Genomic DNA, 22,263 nt, shown 5'->3' on the forward strand with positions numbered 1-22,263 from the left:
CCCTTTATCCTCTGTTTTATTGGGTGAAACAGGCGATTTTTGTCATATAAAGGGGGAGTCCAGTTTATTGCCATGGAGATTGCGATTATCTATCGATGTAAGATTTATAGTTTGCTTTAGACCAGAGCAGCAGCAAGTTTACTGATGGCTGCCTCTAATGTTGGGTGCCAGGACTTGTCCAAATCACCTCTAAATTCCTTTTTCTCTTTCATCCAAATTCAGCCCAAAGGAGAACAAAATTGTATTTTCAGCATTTAACTTTTTCTTCCAAAATTTTGACTGACATTTTATGCACTTCAGCAGCTCCCAACACAGAGAAATTCTGATTCAGACTTGCTTTTTTGTATCATAACATTTTATTCAAGAAGCTAGTGGTTATCATGGATTGGTGATTTTTGATTTTTAAGTTAAGGATTAGGTCACATGCAGTATTTCAATTCTCTGCTTCTCTTAAGCATGGAAATAATAGATACCACATGCAATCAGTGTAGTTTTTCTTGTCATTGTAGTTGGGGAAAGCAAAAACACATTCAACTTTCTATATCGAAAATAATAAAGTAGCAAAAGGGTAATTCACAATCAAAATGATATACATTTTACTTTGGTTATAACTACTCTGGAAATGAAATGAGAACACACACACATGCCTCCCACTGGCTTATCAGCCAAAGTCTTGAGCGTTTTGGGATGGCCATGAGCATGACCAAACACATTTTTCTGTGCTAAGATCACATCCTCGCCAGTCATTTAGCCAAACAGTCAGACATGTGGCTCTGACTCCTTCCTCTTTTCCCATTTTTCAAAAGTTCCTTTACAGACCCAGCATTCCCAGTCCAGGCCCCATCATCTCCTCTAATGAAGGGGTACTTGGTCTGGTACTGGTGGGAGGTACAGTGCGTTCCTTCAATCAGAGTTTTCTCTTTTTTTTTTTTCTTTTTCATTATTTTCAGAGATTAATAATTTAGCACAATTCATAAATACACATCTATATACAGTATCAGAAATTAAACATGTGCCTTTTTGTTGGAAATAATTTAGATTTGAAGTATCTAAATTAACTAGCAGAACACTGCATGTTCTGCTAGTTTGTTTATCCACTACACTCATTTACTGGATGTTTTGATAAAATTTGAAGGTACTTACTACAAATCAGTGAGACATAAACTAACATATTTATGTTAAATTAAATCCAGTTCTATCATGCACTTTTAGAGCAGGTTTTAGTTACTATTTATCATGCTCATATATGTTTCAGGTTGTGTTTTTAAAGCTTCACTTCTCTTTGAAACGTCACTGAAAAGGTCAGTTTGAGAAACTAGAGAGGCACCGATCATTCTTATCTTGGCCGAGGCATTTTTTTGGTTTTCTTTAAAGTCAGACCAGTGCCAATTTTTACCAATTTAGATTTTTTTTTTAAGAACCATGACACATAAAAGAGAAAACTAGTGCTGCAAGGTTTGAGTCCAGGAGAAAATGAAGATATTACAAGATTATCTTCATTTAATGCATCAAATCAAAATGTCCTAATCTGTCTCTGATTGTTTTAGTTAAAAATGTGGCATCAATCCAATTTGATCCATTCTTAGAACAAATAATGCATTTATTTAAAATTTATAGATGAGCTTAGAGATAAATTTGTCCAATTTTGATCTTTATTGGATTGACTGTTTCAAATTTGTGTGAAAACCCATTCACAGGGACTGGTGCAGGAATTAATAAATGACAGCGTCCCTGCTTATGTTGCGAGCCAAACTTACAGACTGTTTATGCTGTGATACAGTGATGATTGCGTGAACGACTCTTGGTTTTGATTAGTCATTTTTGTCCAGGGAGAGATGCGTTTTTGTACGACAAAAAGAGGTACTGTTGTGTTACTCATTTATGTTGTTGTTGTTAAACAGCTAACATTGAGGTCACCTTGGGTGTGCGTGTGTGTGTGTCTGAAAGACAGAGAAACTTTTTCAATGTCAGGACAGGAAGTGTATACGTGTACTGTATGAATTAGTGGGCAAGTGTTTATATCTGCATTTGTCGGAAATCATGCATTTGCGCATGTGGGTGAGTTGCTGAGCATAACCGAAGGGGGAACACATATGCATACGTCTGTGCGGCTTGCTGTAAGTGTGTATGTCTGTAAATGTGTGTGTGTGTCATTGTATTAAGCCTGTAATCTTGCATCAGTGAGTGTGCCTGATCCTGCGCCAGGCTTTTAATTTCTCTCATTTTGGGCATATCTTAACGAGGCAGATTATTCCAATTATATTGTCTTTTTGGTGAAACATGAGTGTGTGTATGTGCGTGTGAGAAAAAGAGAGAGTATCAGTGTGACACTGACAAAAGGCGACTATGAAAAACTGAGACCTCGAGAAGAAGTGAGAGGGAGCCGGCGAGTGCTAGAATGACTGTGGAAATTCCCACTGACTACACAGGAACAGCCTGTTTGATCAAACAACCAAACAGCCGTGTATTCCTCTTTTTCTCCCACTCGTGTTGTAGTTGTGACCTCACCCAGGCCTCCGCCAGCTATTTTCCTCTGATGGAAGTCAAAACAAATGTTCACTCCCAAGTTGATCGCATAGCATCACGTCCATAATGCGCAGCGTGAGAAAGCTTTGCTGTCACATGTTGAAGTGGATGGAGGGACTTGAGTGGAGGGATCATGCAAATGATAATAGAGACATTAATGTGTGTGTGTTTAAATGAAAGAAGACTAAAGATAACTTTCTCTTTTTCTTTCTCTCCTTTCTTTCTTTCCTTTATTGCTTTTGATACAAAATGTTTTTGGTGACCTCTTACTTTTTTTTTGTAAACCAACAAGAGGCTCAGTCATGCTTGACAATAAACTTCTTCATCATTGTCACAATATAAACTTTATTTTTCTAGAGTTGTAATGACACATCCAGCTTAGGAAAGGAGACAGTGCACAAAGCAAGTTCACAAGAATTAGACAAGATTTAAAATATATTTTTGGGAAAGTTAATTATCCATACATTTTTCTTTGTTTATCTTTAAATCTAGATTACAACTTTCACAAACTTCAAACCGTGTTGTAAAGGACCTGCAGACCTCTAAGGCATTTTCTTGTACTCTCTTTATTCTTTCGCTCAATCTGCCTCATTCCCTTTTAACATTTTGCTCCATCGCTCTTCCTTACGTTTTTTCTCTTTGTCCCTTTCCTTTTTGTCTCTATGTCCATTACATTTGAAATAAACCCAAAGCAATTTCTAATAAAGTTTGTATATTAGAATAAATTTATTATACATTTAAATATATTACATTTATAGCATATAAATTATACATATATTTATCTAAATAAATATGTGTATATATATATCAAAACAATAGCGAAAGCCATAAAGCTCCACTCATGAAATTAAATATCTTGGGCTTCTCCTTGGCACTTAGACAACAACTCTGAGTGGTACGCTGCCAAATATACATTTATCTAAATAAAATTTCAAACAATCATCAGTAAAAACTGTTTTAGCATTCATGTCTGCTCAAATATTCATATCAATGCATCCCTAGCAATGCACCTCTGTTTAGTGAAGAATTATCTTGAGGAAATTTGGCCAGTCTTGGTGTTTTAGACTTTAAACTAGACAGGATTCTTTAAAAAAATTAAAAATTGCAGTTTGATTGTGATGGGAATCTATAAAGCAGATGACAAATTCTGTGTAGTTAGCAACTAATCATTATCCAGTCACAGTACCGGTAATCTAACAGTGTGTACAAATATGGACCTCACAATATATTGCAAATGTATCAGCAATTTTGGATATCAATAGATATTAGTTAATTAGATACGTTGAATGCATTTAGTTTCTCTAAATAGTTATAGTGAAATATTCCTCAAGAAACTACACATATGCAGACATAGTCAAATTCAGATTTTTTTCTATAAAACTGTTTTTGAGATTAGATCTGGGTGATAAGAACAACAAAAACATCCCAGATTGTAAGCTCGAATCTGTTTCTGTACAAACTTAAAGAACAAATAAGTATCAAAACATTGATTGTAACTAATGAGATTTAGTTTTCAGAATGTTTTATTAAATAAGTCCTAAGCTTCCTTGAAAACCAGTCTTTATTGATCAATAATGGCACATTCTCGACTAGTAATTTCATAGTGTTTCATTCCTATTTGCATTACTGTTTAAAAATGCAAATATGCTTAAGTACAACCAGTAAATGGCATAAATGTAGCTCACACTACTGTTTGCAGTCTCTCCTCCATCTGGTGAACCCACTCATAGCCTGTTAAGCCTCACGTGTCATCTGTCTTATTGCCTTTTAAAACCTACCTTTATAGTTTTTGACATATTTTGTTTCCCACTTAATCAAAATATTTTTTTTGCTCAGCACCAGATAAGGTGGAAAGAATAAACTGATTTTTACTTCCAGTTGGTACAAGGTCTATTTTCACCATGAATCCAAAGCAGAAAGACAGAATTACTGTTTACATAGGTATTTATTTATTGTAGGTCATGTTGTCATTATGAAATTAGCTAACAATGTCAAAAACTACATTATCCTAATACCTTGCAACCCAAATATAAATCATTTGTACATCATATGTAATTCATCTGTCACACCACATATATGTTTTGCTTCTTCATCGCTGTTGTTACCAAGTATTGTCAGCCAGCCTGTCAAGAAGTCTTCGTTAGTTGAGGGCAAGTCATGAAGTACTTGGTTTGTTGCTTTAAAATAAAAGCACTGAGTCTACATACAGGGTGGCAAGCAAGTCAATATGCAGATATGATAATAATCTCTTAAAGTAAAAGAGTAAAAAGGCATAGTGCTTCATAAAATAGACTTCTATTTGAAAAGAAATGTTGTGGGATTTTCATGTCACAAGCTCTCGTGCTGCAAGATCTTAATTATTTACTTGTTTTACAATTATTTTAGAGTCAGGAGAAATGTTTTGGAACAATATTTAGATTTTATTAAAGAAAAAGCTTAAGAAGAGGGGTTTTTTCCTCTAGCGATCATTTTTGTAACACTGGAATCCAGGTTTAATGTTTTGCAAGCACACAACGACATGCATGCATGCATGCATGCACTTCACAGTGAATCAGGGCAGGCATGGAGGGTATGCCCACTGAAAGCATACTCTAGATATTGAGCCAGTGTGAGTAGTGCAGTGTAGCTGAATTCCATGTATGATGTAATTTTTTTTCCCTTAGCAGTTTCTGATTGTGAAGACAATAAATAACCACCTGTCTGCTTTATCTCCCTTCTCTTTTTCAGATTACATGGTGGAAAGCAGATGAACAGAAAAAGCACAGAAGAAAAGAAGAAGAGAGCAAAATATTTAAAGGAGTGCCTTAAAATATAAAAGAGGAGCCTCATATAATTTGCAGCACTTTGTGTACAGTGAGCAAGAGATGGGACCGTTGAAGACAAATAGGAGACGATCTCCACCATTAACAAGAGGCAGAGGAGGAAAAAAACGAGTTGGTTCTCATCCCGTAAAAGAGAAAGACTCCAAAAGAGTCAAGAAGGAGACGCTTGTCAGAACCACACAGCACACACCCAGCACTCCTTCCAAACGCAAATACACCCCGACGCCCACAGAAGCCAACTCAGATGACGAACTGATCACAAACAGCAATACTACCACTAAGGAGGAGACTACTGAGCAAATGAAACCTGTGGTGTCAGACACAAGTGATGGAAAGAAGCCAGAGGAAAAGACTGAAAAGGAAAAAACGGTGGGGACAAATGGAAACAGTTCCCCACCCACTGATTCTGTAGTATTGCCTACCTCTGCCCCAGCTCCACTCGGCATAGCTGCACCCCCGCAAGCCACCAATCACAGTCCTAGTTTGGGCTCAGTTTCCAGTAGGAAGACGGCCACATTCAAAGCGCGCGTACCCAAGAAAAAATACATGTATGAGCACTTTGCTAACAATGCAAGTGTCACAAATAATATTCCTATCTCCAGCCCTGCTCTCATATCTAACAGCTACGGCAGTATCAACAGTAAAAACAGTGAAAGTGTGAATACTCTCAATAATATTTTTAAGCATAGTAACAATATTCCTAACAGCATTAATAAAGGCACTAATGTGAGCATAAATAGCAGTACTTCCAATATCACTACAAGTGGTATTACCAGTATGACTAGCAGTAGTAACAGTTGTGCTGGAAGCCAAAGTACTTATATAAATAGCATTAATAGCAGAAGTAATAATTGCGCAGGTACTCAGCCATCAGTGTTAACAGTAGACAGTAAAGCTACAGAAACAAACCATTTTGTCTCAGTGAAGGATAAAACCCTCAGGACATCACATTCCAAGGAAAAAGACTCACTCACTGGGGAAAATGAATTGGAGGGTGCCCCTAACTCGGCACGCTCTTCCTCTACCGATACAGCTAGTGAGCATTCTTCTGACCTGGATGTGATGGAGGCAACAGGACCAAATGCTAATATCCACATCCTTGCTCCTTTCCAAAACTCACACCCTAAAGAGGTCAGTCTTTCAGAGGGACTAGCTGAAGCTCTGGCTAAAGGCATGAAAAACCAGAGAGTTCTGGCTCGCCAACGAAAAAGAAAAATGGAGAGTGACATGAAGACTGCCAACGGTAAAGATTCCTGCCTCCAATCTCCTGTGTTTAGACCAGGGGTGGTGCGCAGGGTAAGTGGAGGTAGTGTTGAAGTTCAGCTCCAAGGAGAAGAAACCCTTGTTAAATACCCCTTTTGTGGTAGGACTATGGTGACACCCTCTATAGAGGCTGAGAGTGCTGTCTACTTCATCTTAGATGCACCCCCACCTGGCATTTCCCCCGTAGCTGTTGGGACTCGAGTGTGTGTCCCATTTGGTGAGGAGGAAAGGAGTCCTCTGTTGTACAGAGAGGGGGTTGTTGTTCAGGTGGACCCCCACCCTGGTGTCTCGTTTCCTTACCAGGTACTCCTAAACGAAGACAGAGAAACTCTGGGTGAAAAGTTGGTGGGGGAGAAAGAAAAAGGCAAAGTAACGGGTCGGGTTGTCTGGGTGTCCCGACAGAGCCTGAGACTACTCATCCCTCCGTGGGAGGTCTCCCAGTTAGACGGTGGAAAAGCAAAGGAGAGAGAGCTTGAGAGGGAAAGGGAGGAGAGAGAGCGCCGGGAGGAGATGGAGGTAGAGAGAGAAGTTTGCCAGTTAAGTATCGGCATGGGGGTGCTGGGAGGTGGAGCACGGCTGGGCCCTGGATTTTCACATGAGGGCGCTGCAGGAGTACACACCTCTGGAACTATGCATTCACCTGCCAGTTCCTCCACTGTAAGCTCCAGTGTAGTAGCCGTCACAAGTCATGGATGTGAAAGCAACTTGTCGGGCAGAGAAAGACAGAAACAGCCTAACACACCAGAGGAAGATGTCGAGGTATCTCATTTTAACATGGGTAATTCCATTGGTCCAAAAGCAAACACTGGAACCTCCCAGTACAGAAACATTGTCTCCAAGCCGAGTAGTTACGTTCCTACATCCACTCACCTCTCATTGGTGAGGGGTGTAGGGCCACCTCATCTCTCTACAATAACTAGTCCTCTGCCAACCCCATCCCCTGCTTTACTGACCCCTGAAATAAGCAACACCACTCCAAACCTACCTCTAACCAAAACCACTCCCACCCAGACCCCTACTCCCACTTCTGGTGTGGGCTCCTCTCCGGGCTCCTCCCGTTCTAGGACTCCTCTCTCGCTGGCTCAGCAGAAATACAAAAAAGGCGATGTGGTGTGCACTCCCAATGGCATCCGTAAGAAGTTCAATGGGAAGCAGTGGAGGAGGTTGTGCTCTAGGGAGGGCTGTATGAAGGAGTCTCAGCGTCGAGGATACTGCTCTAGACACTTGTCCATGAAAACCAAAGAGATGGAGGCAGCAGGGGGGGAGAAAGGAGGGGGAGGCAGCAGCTCAGGGACGGTGACCCCTTCAGACCTTCGGGGGAGGGCAAGCAGTGAGTTTGAGTGGGACGAGACCTCAAGAGAGAGCAGTGAGACCAGCAGCAGAGGAGACTCCAGACCTCGTTTGGTCCTTCCTTCCCTCCTCCCCCATGAACTGTCGTCAAGGTTTGATTTAGATGAGTGCGAGGCTGCCACCATGCTTGTGTCGTTAGGAAGCTCCCGCTCTGGCACTCCTTCCTTTTCCCCTATCTCCAATCAGTCTCCCTTCTCCCCTGCCCCCTCTCCCTCACCCTCTCCACTGTTTGGTTTCAGGCCGGCCACCTTCTCCCCTATTACTGCATCCCCAGTCTTACAACACCGGCGACACCGGCAGCCCAGTGGTACAGGGGGTGGAGGGGGAGGGGGCAGTAAACCAACAACCCTAACAGGAGCAGGTGAAAGGGAGAGACATGTTTCGGGCGTCCAGCCCTCCTTCCACAGTAACCTGACGTTTACGGTCCCCATGAGCCCCAGCAAAAGAAAATCAGATGCACCTCCTCCACCACCTCTTCCCTCACACCACCACGATTACACACCCAAAACAGAGCTGGAGCTGGGGGACCTCAACAACTCTTTCAGGGTGCTTTCGCCCCAAACACCAGCATCACATTCCCGCACACATACACCCACCCTCTCCCAGTTTAAAGGACTGAACACACCTTCTTCCAGCAGGCCCCCATCCTCTGCTGCTGCCTCTCCTCCTCCTCTGCTGGTGTCCGCAACCCCTCCCTCTCCCCTCTCCACTGACGGAGGGCTTCGGCGAGTGGTCCCTATACCCCAGCAGACTTTGCGGGACTCCCCTGTCATTGTTCGAAATCCTGAAGTCCCATTAGTGAAGTTCACAGAGTCTCCCTTAGAAAGAGGAGGAGGAAGAAACGAGGCAGCTATAGATAACACCCCACCTAAAGACATTGCTTTAACCCCCCTTACTCCTCAACCCGTCACGGGCCTCCAGGTTCCTGTCCCAATTAATGCTGCTGCAGCAACAGTACCCAACGGTACTGTCTACTTGCGGAGCCCAGCCCAAACTCTAGTACTTGTTTCCCCGACATCTTCCTCTCTACCTTCCACTGACCCTACTGCCACCCCCCTCCAAGCCCTCTCGGTTGCCGTAAGCACAACAGTGACAGCTTCAGTTCTGAGTAGCACGGACAGCTCCGGAGAACGACAAGACAACAAGTGTACCGGGTTTGGTGGAGAGGTCCAGCAGCCGGTTCCCTGTCACCCCTCTCCCACAGCTCTGCTCCCTCTGATCCTACCAACGGAAAGTCTGCACCCTGCCCCTCGAAAGGACATCATCATGGGACGTCCTGGCACAGGTGAGTGCGTGTACAAATGTGTGCTATGCGTGTGAGGTGAATGAGTTAAAAATAAAGGGGAGAAACTTTTCAGTCTTGCAGGAGGAAAAAATAACTAATTTGGAATCAGCTGTTCAAAGATTATGTTTGTGCATCTTGGGAATTTCTCTAAGTAGTATTTAAAGCATAAATTAATTTAAAAATAAATTTAAAAAAACACTATTAGGAGGTTCTAAAAATGCATAATTTTAGTCAGATTTCTGCACATCAGCAGTAATTTAGGCACCACAGGTGAAAAATATATCAAATATTTTTCATATAAAGGATTACAAAACACAGAACACTCATGTGAAAATACTGCTTGAAATACAACTATCTAATTTTAAGTAGATGCATTTGAACATTTTTGAGGAACTGTATATTATTGTGCAGAATATTAAGGATATCCCATATATATTTTTAATTACATTAATTTTTTTTACATTCAATATTTATAATAATGGCTGCAATTTTTTCTTTAGTCACACACATTACTATCTCAGTTTGCACAGATCCCTAGTTTAATGGGCTTGTATCTGTACCTGGCCCTTGGATTTTTATTTTTCAATAAAATGGCCAAAATATGATTTTAATAAACATTCTCACAAGACTTAATAGCATTATGGTGAATACAGATTATTTTGAGGACCAAGTACCAAAGAGAAAAACATCTTGCATTTTGCTTACTGAGAAACCTTAGCAAGTAAATGTAATTTCTTTTCTTTTTTTTTTTTTTGTTATGCTCAACACACACAAACACACACACGGTTGGGAATTGTTTTGAAGTATAAAATGTGATTCCTTATGCATCATATTTATTTTTAATTATTAAATACCAGCCCAGTAACATTATTCTGTGCTGTTCTTAATCAGATTTGAGATTACATTTTCTTAAACAAACAAACAAACAAAAAATTGTTCACACTATTCTAGTGTTAACACAAATATTTAAAATACACAAAATGATCTAACTCCTTTCATTTCAAACAGAAGAGCTATTTTTTTACTATGAATGCTAAAACAATATTGATTATTGTAATAATTGTAATATTATTTCCTACATGTAGGTTGATTATAATACATTGGTAAAAAAAATAAATAAACATGGCATAAACAACAGTTCAAGTCATTTATTTTTTAAGGTTGGTTGGTAAATTGCTATGCATTTTTTGTCGTTCTCTGTTGTAGAGTATCACAAATATACTGAGCTTATATTAGCTGAATAAGTAGTTGGGCGTTTTACTCTGAGAAGCGTCTGCAGTCAGCTGTTTAACAGACATGCAGCTTTTAATTCGTAATTTTAAACCTCAATGACATTGATAAGAGTGTGGTGCTTCCTTTAATATCTACGTCATAGGTGTCTGTTTTTTGTAACTGAAAATATTTCCACACCAGCAAATCCTTCTATATTGCAAGTGAGGGAAAGATGTAAGCGCCTTGTTTCAGCCATCTTACTGACAGTGCACAGCAATGGGTGGCAGAGACAGCAGAGAGATTTTTACATCTTATTAAATGTACTTCAAACCCTAGTAAAACAGTGTAGATTTGGAAACCACATTTATTCATCTGATTTATTGTACCTGTTTCAGCCCCCCAAAAAACCTTTTAAAACATAGCTAATAAAAATTTCAAATAGAGAGCAGGAGAGAGTTACCTTCACATAAACATGCAATGACCCGAGTGTGCTGATGCCCAGCGAAGGAGGTTCCTGTCAGCCAGCATGCTGTTGTCCCATATGGCGACCCCCCAGTCATCGTCATACCACTCTCCTGTTAACAGTAACCAAATACTAGATCTGTCCACATGATCAGTGAGATTCCTGGAACCGGCACCTGCAATTCAGCAATACAGTGTGAAAAAGATCAATCTGAGAATTTCTGAAAACTGATACTGTGTTATTCATAACTTTAGAAATTAGGGCTAAATATAAAGTGCAAAATTTCCAGATACAGATTAAACTGTTGGTTGAATTTGATCTGACTTACCAAAGTAATAATTTAAATACTATTGGTGTGCTTTTAATTGTAAATGGTTATGGAACAAAACATAATTTCTCTGTAATCCTCTGAGTGTATCTCAGAGTGTGTGTGAGGGTTGGAAAAATGCAAAAGAGGACGTATGCACTGACATGCATGCTGTGCTGTTTTGTTGTTTTCTATTGGGATTAACTTCTACATTATAAAGGATTAGCTTTGCAGATAGCGGAGGGTTCCTCTTATATTTCCAGTCATTAAGAAAGCAGTAATTTTGAGGTTGAGTGGTAACAGTCATGCCTCACCATATTTCCGAGGGACTGTGCAGGAATAACAGCAGGGGTTTGTATTAGAACTAATAGAGATTTTATATAAGATTTTTTTTTAAAAACTATTCTTAATGAAGAGTTGAGGTAGAAAAATGTTGAGAATTAGTGCTACACAAACAAATGACCATTTAGAGATAAAACCGAATGTGTGAGCAAAATGAACTGTATGTAGGCCAGCTGAAGCCTTTCCCCCAAATTGTGTTTTTTTCCCCTTTGCTGAAAAAGGGAAAAAACATGTTTAGATCATAACCAGCATAGGAGATATTGTTATTGAATACACAGCAGCACAGATAAAAAGGCAAAAGCTAGAATTCAAATGCATGCTTTGTTTTTAATTCTTTTCTTATCTTTAAAATGTGTATACGTGTCGTCAACTCTCTGACCCCAGTAGTTGTTCTTACTCACTGCAGAGTTTTTCTGTTTGCTCATATGTTGTTTGTTTAATAGTAACTGTATAGTGAAACAGGGTGTAAGCAGCCTCCATGGCCAGCTAAATGGAAGTTGGTTTATTCTGAATTGTGTGTCGGTGTCTGTATCTCATATACTGCAAGTTTTAGTGTTTTGTGTGGGTGCGTGAAAAATGTGTTGCTCAAACTCTGCTGTTGGAGGAATGCGCTGCACTATAGAGTGTGTACAACGTAAGTGTGAGAACATTATTTGTCATCGGTTTATCATTAGGTCTGTTACTTATGCACATATGGTGTCAGTCTGTCTGATTCACCTGACCTTTTGCCCTTGTTTTTTTATTTTTTTGCACTAATCGTTGTGGAGGGATTCGCGGGTGTGACAGAAAAGTGGACAGGCAAGGGAAAGAAGGGGTGTCGTTTTGAGTCTACGCTTCTTCAACTGATCCCTTTTTTGCAGCTGTAGGGACGCTGAATGAATGAATGGCACCTCTTTGTGTGGGTGTGCGCATGCTTTGCTGCGTGCATGTCTGGAGTGCATGTGGTAGCGTGTCCAATTACACATTTGGTCTGTTTCTGGATTGCAAGATTGTGCAGGTATTATTCTTATATTTATCTGTTTTCTCTCAGCTTGTGAAATTGGGGGAATTAATATTTCTTTGTGTTTTTTGAGGTATGAATATTTTTAATGTTATATGAATAATAATATAAATTGCTATGCTTCTTTTTATTTTATTGTAGTGTACTTTAATGGGATTTTGTGATAGACTGTCTAGTGCACAATTGTGGAGATGAAGAAAAGGAATGCATGTTTTTTTAATGTTGTAAAAATGTATAAAAATGTGTTATGCATTTGTATTCAGCCTCCTTTAATCTTTTATCCCCACATAAAATCCAGTGCCTCCAACTGTCTGTAAATGTTCCATAATTAGTAAATAGGGTTGGTCTGTGTGTAATTTAACCTCACTACATACTGTCTGTTAAAGACCTCCAAAGTTTTTCAGACAATCGTGAAAAGATCAAGGAACACACCAGACAAGTTACAATTCTGGAGAAGTTTATGACTAGGGCTAGGCAGAGGTTGCACTAGACTTTTTCATGCAGTTGGATGATATATTCAAATGCGTTTTGTTCTAATTAACATTCAACAAGCTGAACAGAGCATCTGCATTGGGCTATCACACATCAATGAATATTACATGAATAAATGTAACATTTTATCCATAGTGGGGAAAAAACACTGACTCAATAACATAAACACATTATAATGCAATAACATATAAACAATGAAATTAAATGATTACACTTAAATTATGACCAATTTACCTGCAGTGAATTGAATGGACAGTCTCACAACTTCCTCTTGGTGCCTTTGGACCTGAATTGCGCACCTGCTTGTGCATAATCAAATGTCTCAAGGTTTTGTTGTTGATCTGGTAGCTGAATCTGTGCTTTGCTGGAGACTGGAATTACAAGCCAGAGTTTTTAAATCCTGGGACATTTCTCCAATTTAAGTGATCAGAAGTCAGTAAATCTTTCTGAATGTGTGTATGCGCTCTTTCTGCAGCAGACGAGGTCCAAAGCCTACTGTTCAACTGGTTGTTAGCTCCCGCATAGCAAGATGCATTTAGTTCTGTGTTCAGGTCAGAGAAGATACTGATGGGAATTCATTTATTTTTATTAATTGATTTAGTTACCTCCACACGATGTACCCTGTGCATAAAGTTGAAAATGTTTCCGTGTCTGCAACAAGTGGTCAAGTATGTGAATTATAAACTGTCAAAGCGATGGACAACCTTCAGATTTTTCCATCACTGTTTTAAAAAAAACAAAGACAGAAAATATTCTGTCAACAACACCCCTGGTGATGGTATTAAACAATATCCAAATATTTTACCATCTCACTAAACACTGGTCAATCCATCATCTAAAAATAAAAAATGTTTTCATAACTGGAATCCTACCAGACATGGCTGTTCACCCAAACTGAGAGGCAGGGCAAGAAAAGGCTTTATTCAGAGATCAGATAAGTAGTAACCATGGTAACTCTGGAGGTGCTGCAGAGATCCACTGCTCAGGTAGGAGCAAAGGATCCACAACTTTTCCACAAATCTGGCCTCTTTATTGCAATGCAATATTGTTGCATTGCACGCAATAAGTCAGAAGTTCCTCTGTTGTTTGCCATTGCAGTGGAAGAAGATCCTGTGGTCAGATGAGGAATAATTTAAGTGGGCATGCATGTTACGAAATAAACTAATGCCCTGAACAAACTGTTTCCACTGTGAAACATGTTGGTGGCAACATCAGGCTTTTCCTTCAACAAAGACAGGGAAGCTTGTCAGAGTTGTTGAGAAGATGCGTGTAGCTAAATATAGAGCAGAAAAGGAGGTCCAACTTTCAGCAGGACCACAACCTCAAACATGCAGCCAGAGCGAAAGTGGCATGATTTAGCATACTCATGTTTCCTAAACATAATATTGATAATCTGTGGCAAGATTTGAAAACTGAAGTTCATAGACACTCTGCGTCCAGCCTGACTGAGCTGGAGCTATTTTCCAAATAAGGAGTAGATATATAAAACTGATAGAGGCGTTGCCCAGAAAGGTTGCCTCTGTAATAACAGTAAAAGGTTGAGCTACAAATTATTGAATCGAATGACAGGAATACTAATGCATTTCAGTTTCTAGATACTAATTTCTCCAAAAATGTGAAAAAATGCATACTTTTTTCTTTCATTTTATCATTATGAATTACTTTTTGTTGGTCTGTCATGTGGCATAATCATAAAATACATGTATGTGAATTTATCACGACAAAATGCAAAAAGGTTTATGGGTTATTAATACTCAGAAATGTTAGCGTTTTTTTATTTTGGAAAAGAAACAAAAAATAAAATTGGCATTTCACGACTTATGCAAAAGTACTTTTGAGTTCCCTTGAGCTCGAATATAATACTATTAGAAATATGTGTTTATGGTTGTGTAATGATAATGACTGTGAGTCAGAGCACACACTGACAATCTGTGTCAGCATCAGCATAAATTTGGCCTGATTTATGCCAGAAAACTACAGCGGTATTTCTGGGTAGGTGAAAACACTGAAACATCCTCTCCAACTTTTCTATGAAGTTTGTTGCCAACTCTACAGTCTTAGATATAAAAACTGTCAAATCTGCTTATGAAATGTGGATTTTCTTTTAAAATACACTAAAGGCATTATAGAACGAAATATGCTTCAAATAAGTGTTAAGAATATTTTATAAAGTAAAAATAAATTATTTTTAATTAGGCTGAAGCTCAAATCACAATGTATGAAGCATACATGTGAATGTCCAGTATGTGTTTAATTTCACAAATTAAATAGCACAAAAATTCCCTCTGAAATACCTTAACTATTTTGAAAAAAAAAAAAGTCTGATTGGGAGAATTGAAAAGGTGAAGCATGAGACCATTTTGTTAAGGTGTCACACGCAGCGTGTGTGTAGAAGACCAAGTAACAAAATGTCAATCACCCAGTACCGGATATGATGTGTGAGCGCCAAAACGTCTGTTGCCATGGCAACACAGCAAACATCTCACGATGCAGCTTGTATGACACAGAGTATTCACAGATAGAAATAGCGGTTCCCAAATGTGTGTGTGTGTGTGTGTGTGGCTGTTCGTGTGTGCCCCTGCTCACTCAGCGAGGAGGAACTTCAGCTCGCTCACACATGTTCACACACGCAAACACATCATGAGGTGCTCTTGTCGCGTCTCGGCCGTTTCAGACAGCATCACCCCAACAGCGGGGACGATCCAGAATTATTGGAGGGTTTCCTCTGAATTACCTAATGCCTGAAATGTTCAAGAGAAGAACTTATTGCAGAGATTTAAACACTTACAGTCAACACACACTTAAGGAATACAATTAAACCCAAAAATTGTTTCTATTCCAGACAGCTCTAGATTTAAAGATCAAGCAAGACATTTGTTTCTTAGCGGAAAACCACAGGCATCAAATGGTGTCATATTTGAAGATATTCAGTTCAAGAAATACCTTCAACTGATATTTGAGAACTAAAGAGAGAACTAAAACTGATTTAGTTCTCTGTTTTGTTGACATTTTTAACAAAAACATACCAAAAATATTTATACCCTTCTCAATAATCAGTTAATGCTTTTATAAGCAATACAGCAATCAAGCACTTTAAATGCTAATATAATTTTGTGCGTCTTCACTGGTATTTTTAAGCATTTATGTTTTGCAAAGAGCTCCAACCATTGATGTTGGAGGGAATCCGTGCAATAACCCTAATCTTTAATTCTCTTAAGAATCTCTAGCAGATTAAAGTCAGGAATCTGGGTGGGCACTTTAAATATAAATCTACTGAGTGTGTGAAAAAGTTTTTTGAGCTCACTTCTTTTACTGATACCATAAGTATCATTCTGCATTGAGAGATTTCTAGCTCTGAGGTCAGTGAAGAAAGTGTGAGTCTGTTATTTTTGTATTTATTTTGTATTGATTCTGATAAAATTGGTTTTCTCTACTCGTTAGACAAACTTTGTTGAATGTGAACATTTTTATGAATGGTCATAAAATGCATTTATGTTTTAAAATTATTTATGCATCTTTTAATAATGAACACTGTTGTTGAAGAGGATTTAAAAAGAGGTGCCTTACAGTCTCTATATTTTAAAAAGAATTCATCATTCGTAATGTGTTGTTGAGTTGCTCCCTAACGGAAACAATCGCACACAGTTTGTGGGAGTAAACATGTCACTCGCCTCTAAGTACACGTGAATACACTTTTTCACACTTGGACGCATCCCTCCCTCTGCTTTTTTCTTTTCTTTTTTAGGGTTTTTTTCCTACTAAAGAATTATGACACTTTTTTAACTCTTCGCTTCATCGCATTGCAGTGGCTTTGCTACCCTTCCTTTCCACTTTCGCCCTCCTCATCCTCATCTACCCGGATACGGATACCCGGGAATAACATCCCCGCTCCCTCCCGCCCCTGCTTTACGTAATGCTTAAAGCCCTGCATATCCTCCCTGTCCATGGCAACAACCACATCTGGATCGCACAGCCATCTAGACTGGCACTGAAGCACACGTGAAGCCCCCGTCAACACTTACCACTAAAATTTGTGTGCAACACTGATCTATTTTTTAAGTAGGTGAAGCATACATAGAGGAGGTTCTCGAGATGCAGCGCTACACGGGGATTTCTTGATCTGAGATGGCTCCAAGGCTTTGAGCACAAGCATGTGAAGTTGAAGCAAATTTGGGTTGATTTCCTATTCCACAGGAATTACCTCAACCTTATATACTCTTATCTTAGAAGATAAGTTTTATTGTACTTCTTATATACAAGTTTGAAATAGTTGGTATTTTGCTTGTGAATCTTTTTCTCATCGTCATCTCACACTCTCCCTTGCATCTTCAGTTTCACAGACTTTGCACTAGTTTTCTGATGCTGCCTAGTTCTTTGCCATTTATCTGCAGACTAGCAGTGCCCCCAAATGGCTGAAAACATACATTACAAGTTGCTTCACCGAGTGGATTGGAAGACCACCGTTTTCAACACTGATCTCAAGTTTGTACCTCGTATATTTTCCTCATCGATGGTTACACGTTGATAGAAGCAGCATTCAAAAGCTGGAAGGCTCTCCTGATTTAGCTATTGTTCTTTCTGCCTCCTAACTTCCCGATAATAAAAATGTTATTTGTGACTAAATTATAGTTTACTTTTTTGTGAAACAGGACAAAGGTCAGCGCTGTAGAAAGACATCTCTCTGTGTCCAAAAGCTGTCCAACATAATTTGTTTGGCTTATTTTACGAGAATGTGGTGATTGGCAACAATCCGATGTTGCCGTGACCACAGGGCAACATCGGAACCTGTGCCCAACATCGCTGTTGCCATGGTGACTGCAAAAGAACCGGTAGATTGAGTTATAATTGGACAGAGCAAATGGTGGGCTGTGGGAGGGAGAGGCGCAGAGCACAGGGGTGGAAGATGAATTAAGGGATGAAAGTGAAGGGATGGGAGAGCGAGCGAGCGCCATGCTCTGCCTGCACGGTGCCAGCGAAGGTAAAAAAGAGGATGAAGGAAAAGTTTTTCCAGTGAAATCATACCAGTGTGACTGATGTAACGGTGGATAGGCAGAAGAGGGGGTTGGACACATGATTTCACATGCATATTAGAAGCATGATGTCTGTGAGAAGAGACAGCCAATAAAACCTGCTGAACACCTACACAAATACTGCACCGCCAGCACGGTGGCGAGGAGAGCGAGTTAAGCTTAGCTCAGGGGGAATTTCTGTTTCACTGTTTCTCTTCACACCTTTTTTTGTTTTCTCACCAATCATCATGACTTATCTCTATTTTAAATGAGTAAGTGTGATGTTTCTGTGGTTTCCCACCATCATCTCATGTTGACTCTGTGCAACTTCATGCACATGCAGTTATCTGCTTTTTTCATCTTACTTGCCCTTTTTCTGTTTAGCTGTCTTAAAATGGCTCAAAAGCATGTTTTAAGGAGATTTTATGTAACAAATCAACACAAAGTAGTCCATGATTGTCAAGTGGAAGAAAAGCACAAGATTGTTTTCAAATGTAGGTATTCGACCAGATTTAGTCTGATACCCCTTAATACAATCCAAGCGGCATCAGAATCAGCTCGTTAGTAAACTGTGTCCACTTGTGTATAATTTCAGAAGTTTGTTAAAGAACATTACTGAGCATCATCAAGACTAAGAAACACTGCAGTTTACAGCAGGATTAAGTTATAAAACAAACAAGCTTTGAACGTCTTACACACCACGGTTCAATTAATCATCCAAGAATTTAAAACGTTTGCCCCTACTGCAAACCGAGCTATAACCATCCACCTAAACACACTGGAGCAGCATTCGTCCAAGATGTAGACCGGAGGCCTGTGCAAATTGGAGGGGCAGGAAAGATCAGCAACTCAGGTTGGACAAGGTGGATTCCATTTTGAAAGTTTTGGACTACATGTAAAATTAATCAAGTGTATTTGTATAACACGTTTCAGCAGCAAAGCAGTTCAAAGTGCTTTACATAACAAAAACACAAAATTACAAAGGTATAAAGAAAACACCATACAGTCAATAATTGAACAGACATTACATTTTGATGAGTGCCATCACCAATATCATACACATCAAATATGTTGGTCAATGTGTAATTTTCTGTTTCGAAAGCAACTCTTAACAGGTGGATTTTTAGGAACATGTGGTAGAAAGTTAACATCCTGAAAATGCCAGCTGCATCATAAAACGTGGTGGTGACACCACCATGCTGTGGGTGTGTTTTTACGCAGAGCAGGAAGCTGGTAAGAATTCATATGAAAGTGAATTATTCTAGCTACTGACGGATTCTGAATGAAAAATAGTTGGAGGCTACGAAAGACTGGAAACATGATTAAGCCATAATTAGGTGGTGTTCTTCTAAAATCTAAATCTAATTAAAAGTCAATTTCAAGACTTAGAAATTATTATTTACAGATGCTTGCCATACAATCTGACTGAGACTTACCTATTCTGCAAAGAAGAGTGGGAAAAAATGTCTGTCTGTAAATGTGCTGGTAGAGACCCTAGGAGACTTCCAACTGTAATTACAGCAAAATGTGACTCATGAGACTGAATGCATATGCAAACCACACTTTTCACATTTCTATTTGTAAAGAAAACTTTTAAATCATGTGTCATTCCCTCTCTTGATGGTGGTACTCCACTTGGTCTTGGTTTATCAAATGAAATCCTGATAAAATACATCAAAGTTTGTGGTTGCAATGTGACAAAAATGTGAGATGGTGTAAATATTTTTGAAAGGCACTGGAACAGTTTGTGGCAGAGGGCTTGTACTGTTTATTCAGGCTGTAACAACGGAGCAGTGACTGTAATCACCCCATCTCCACCCATAACCTCTATCACCCTCTTTGATTTTGACTCACTGTGTCAAGCTTTCCAACTTTACCACGCTGTGTTTGCTGGATTGAGTAGTTGAGAGCTCAGTGTGGTTGATAAGCTATAATCTCCTACTCTCACCATCTGACTGGCTGTTTTTCTAATACCTTTAACTCTTTTTTCACATCAGAAAGAAACTAGACTCATCCTGTACTGTTCACTATGCTGATGCAAACAACTTGAGAATATCAGAACAGAATTGTGAAAATGTGGCCTTTTGCTTTGGATGAAACGGTTCTTGCTTGAGCTGTGGAGGTAGAAAGTCAGGCTTTGACTCCATTTTCAAATCAAAGGAGTCGCTCAAAACTCAGAAGTACCCAGTCAGCTCCTGAAGGGTTAACGTTTTTTACTACTGACTGCAGCAGCTGCCAGTGGCTCTCTCAGTATTATTGGTCAAATATCACTCCTGCTGTGCTGACTGGTTCTTAGTGAAAACCAAGTCCCTCCCAGAATTGTATTTTTCTTAGATGAGTCAGGCCAAACACGACTTCTTGACTCATGCAGTATCATTCGTTCATGTCGACTTTCTTTCTGTCTCATCTCTTATACAACACAGGTACCTCTAAATGCCACCCTTTCCCTCCCTCATGTGTCCCAATTTCTGCCCCTCTCCCTCCTACCTCTATTTAAGAGAAGTTGTGTTTTCACAAGCTGTTTTCTCTCGATACACCCCTTCTCTCCAGCCCCCCCTACCTCTCCTGCTGAAAATGACTCTCATTCTATTTTTACCCGCTGGTGCTCTTCAGTCTGTTCCACCCATTTTGCCTCTCTTTTCAGCCATCACTAGTGTCCTTGTTTTCCCTGTAAGTTTTCCATCAGAAAATTGAAAATTTCAGCTGATCGAGAGAGAGAAGCATCTTTTGTGTTATATTCTGTTACATAACTAACTTGCATCCTGAATAAATATGCATTTAAACATGGAGGGTTTTTTTAAATGGTGGTAGTTTTATTTTAATCCACAAATTTGAGTTAGGGTAACAATGGATTCTCTTTCAGGTTTATAGAATAGCATGGGCTGGTTTCTTAACTCCTTATGCAGTTCATACTTTATCGTGACAGGTAAATATTAGGACGTTTTGGCAAGCCATTTTTACACTTAATTGCTAGAGAGAAAATTTAAGCTATCCATCCATCCCTTGTTCTTGCAGTGGAAGTGGTGCCTGTCTTCAGCAGCTCATCACAGGCGAACACAGAATTAAGAGACCAATTGACATAACAGTCATGTACCCGAAGAGAACTCATTTATGAGGTTTGTTTTTTGTCAGATATAATTTTTTTTGATGATATGAAACATAGGACTGCGATGGTGCAGCTGGTAGCAATTTTACCTTGCAGCAAGAAGGCCCTGGGTTCAAATCCCAGTTTGGGAACTTTCTGCATACTTTTCCTATGAATGCATGGATACTCTCCTGGTACTCCGGCTTCCTCCCATGGTCCAAAAATATGACTACTGTATATATACTGTATATAGGGGTCTTCAAATCCAGACTTTGAGAGTTGGTGCCCTGCAACTTTTAGATGCATCTCTTCTTCAACTCCCCCGTGAGTCAAATAATGAGGGCATTAGCAGGACTGCAGAACTTGACTGCATACTGAATTAAGCCATTTGGTTCAAGTGTTTCGGACAAGAAACACATCTACAATTTTTGGCCTGGATTTGAGGACTCTTGATATGAACAGTTCAGTGACTGTTCATAGTTTCATTTGAGATATCAATGAGATTTTCTATCATAAGGAAAAAGATCCTTAAATGTCATCTTTATTATTATTACTGTCTAAAATGGTACGCATAGGTGCGGCTTTTAAATAAATGCTATAATGGCTTGCCATATGTTACACAGGCGCCTCCCTGTATAGATGGTCTTCGGGAGCAGAGGCACAGGATGTGTAATGGGTAGGGAACTAGTTAAATTTCTATTAAGTCATTGGTTGGCCTAAATCTTAGTGTCGGCGTTTGATTGGCTCCTTTGAACGTCACTCTAGGTTTACTACGACTCCTCCGCCAATGATATGAACCTAGGGAGGGCGTAAAGATAGACACACTAAAATAAGCACTTTTACAAAGGTATATAAATGATATGTATGATTTATGAAGGGGCTCAAAAAAGCAGCAGCTCGAATTGTTTTCGTTGTGTTGTTTATTCCTGAATCAAGTGAAGATATTGAGTTGAGAAAAACTTGCCGCCGTAAAACCCAGTAAAATTTGCATATGACTGGCATTCCACCGCACGGCCCAACCAATCAGAGTTCGCGGGGGGCATTTGACGGGCAGCGAGCTCAGCCAATGATTGAATAGAATTTCCACAGAGGGCGGGACAAGCCTGG

The 22,263-nt window shown here is 39.5% G+C and overlaps 1 protein-coding gene across 2 annotated transcripts in view; it reads left to right on the forward strand.

Moving 5' to 3' along the window:
- The window catches only part of cic (capicua transcriptional repressor), a 45,637-nt gene that overhangs the window by 2,927 nt on the left and 20,447 nt on the right, over nucleotides 1–22,263 (forward strand). For both annotated transcript variants that reach the window (XM_023331619.1, XM_023331618.1), the window contains exon 2: nucleotides 5,254–9,246. In XM_023331619.1, coding sequence (XP_023187387.1) covers nucleotides 5,391–9,246 — 3,856 coding nt within the window. In that variant the 5' untranslated portion in view covers nucleotides 5,254–5,390. The remainder of the gene's footprint in view (nucleotides 1–5,253; nucleotides 9,247–22,263) is intronic.

This window comes from Xiphophorus maculatus, chromosome 3 (assembly GCF_002775205.1).
Source record: "Xiphophorus maculatus strain JP 163 A chromosome 3, X_maculatus-5.0-male, whole genome shotgun sequence".
NCBI classification, from domain to species: Eukaryota; Metazoa; Chordata; class Actinopteri; order Cyprinodontiformes; family Poeciliidae; genus Xiphophorus; species Xiphophorus maculatus.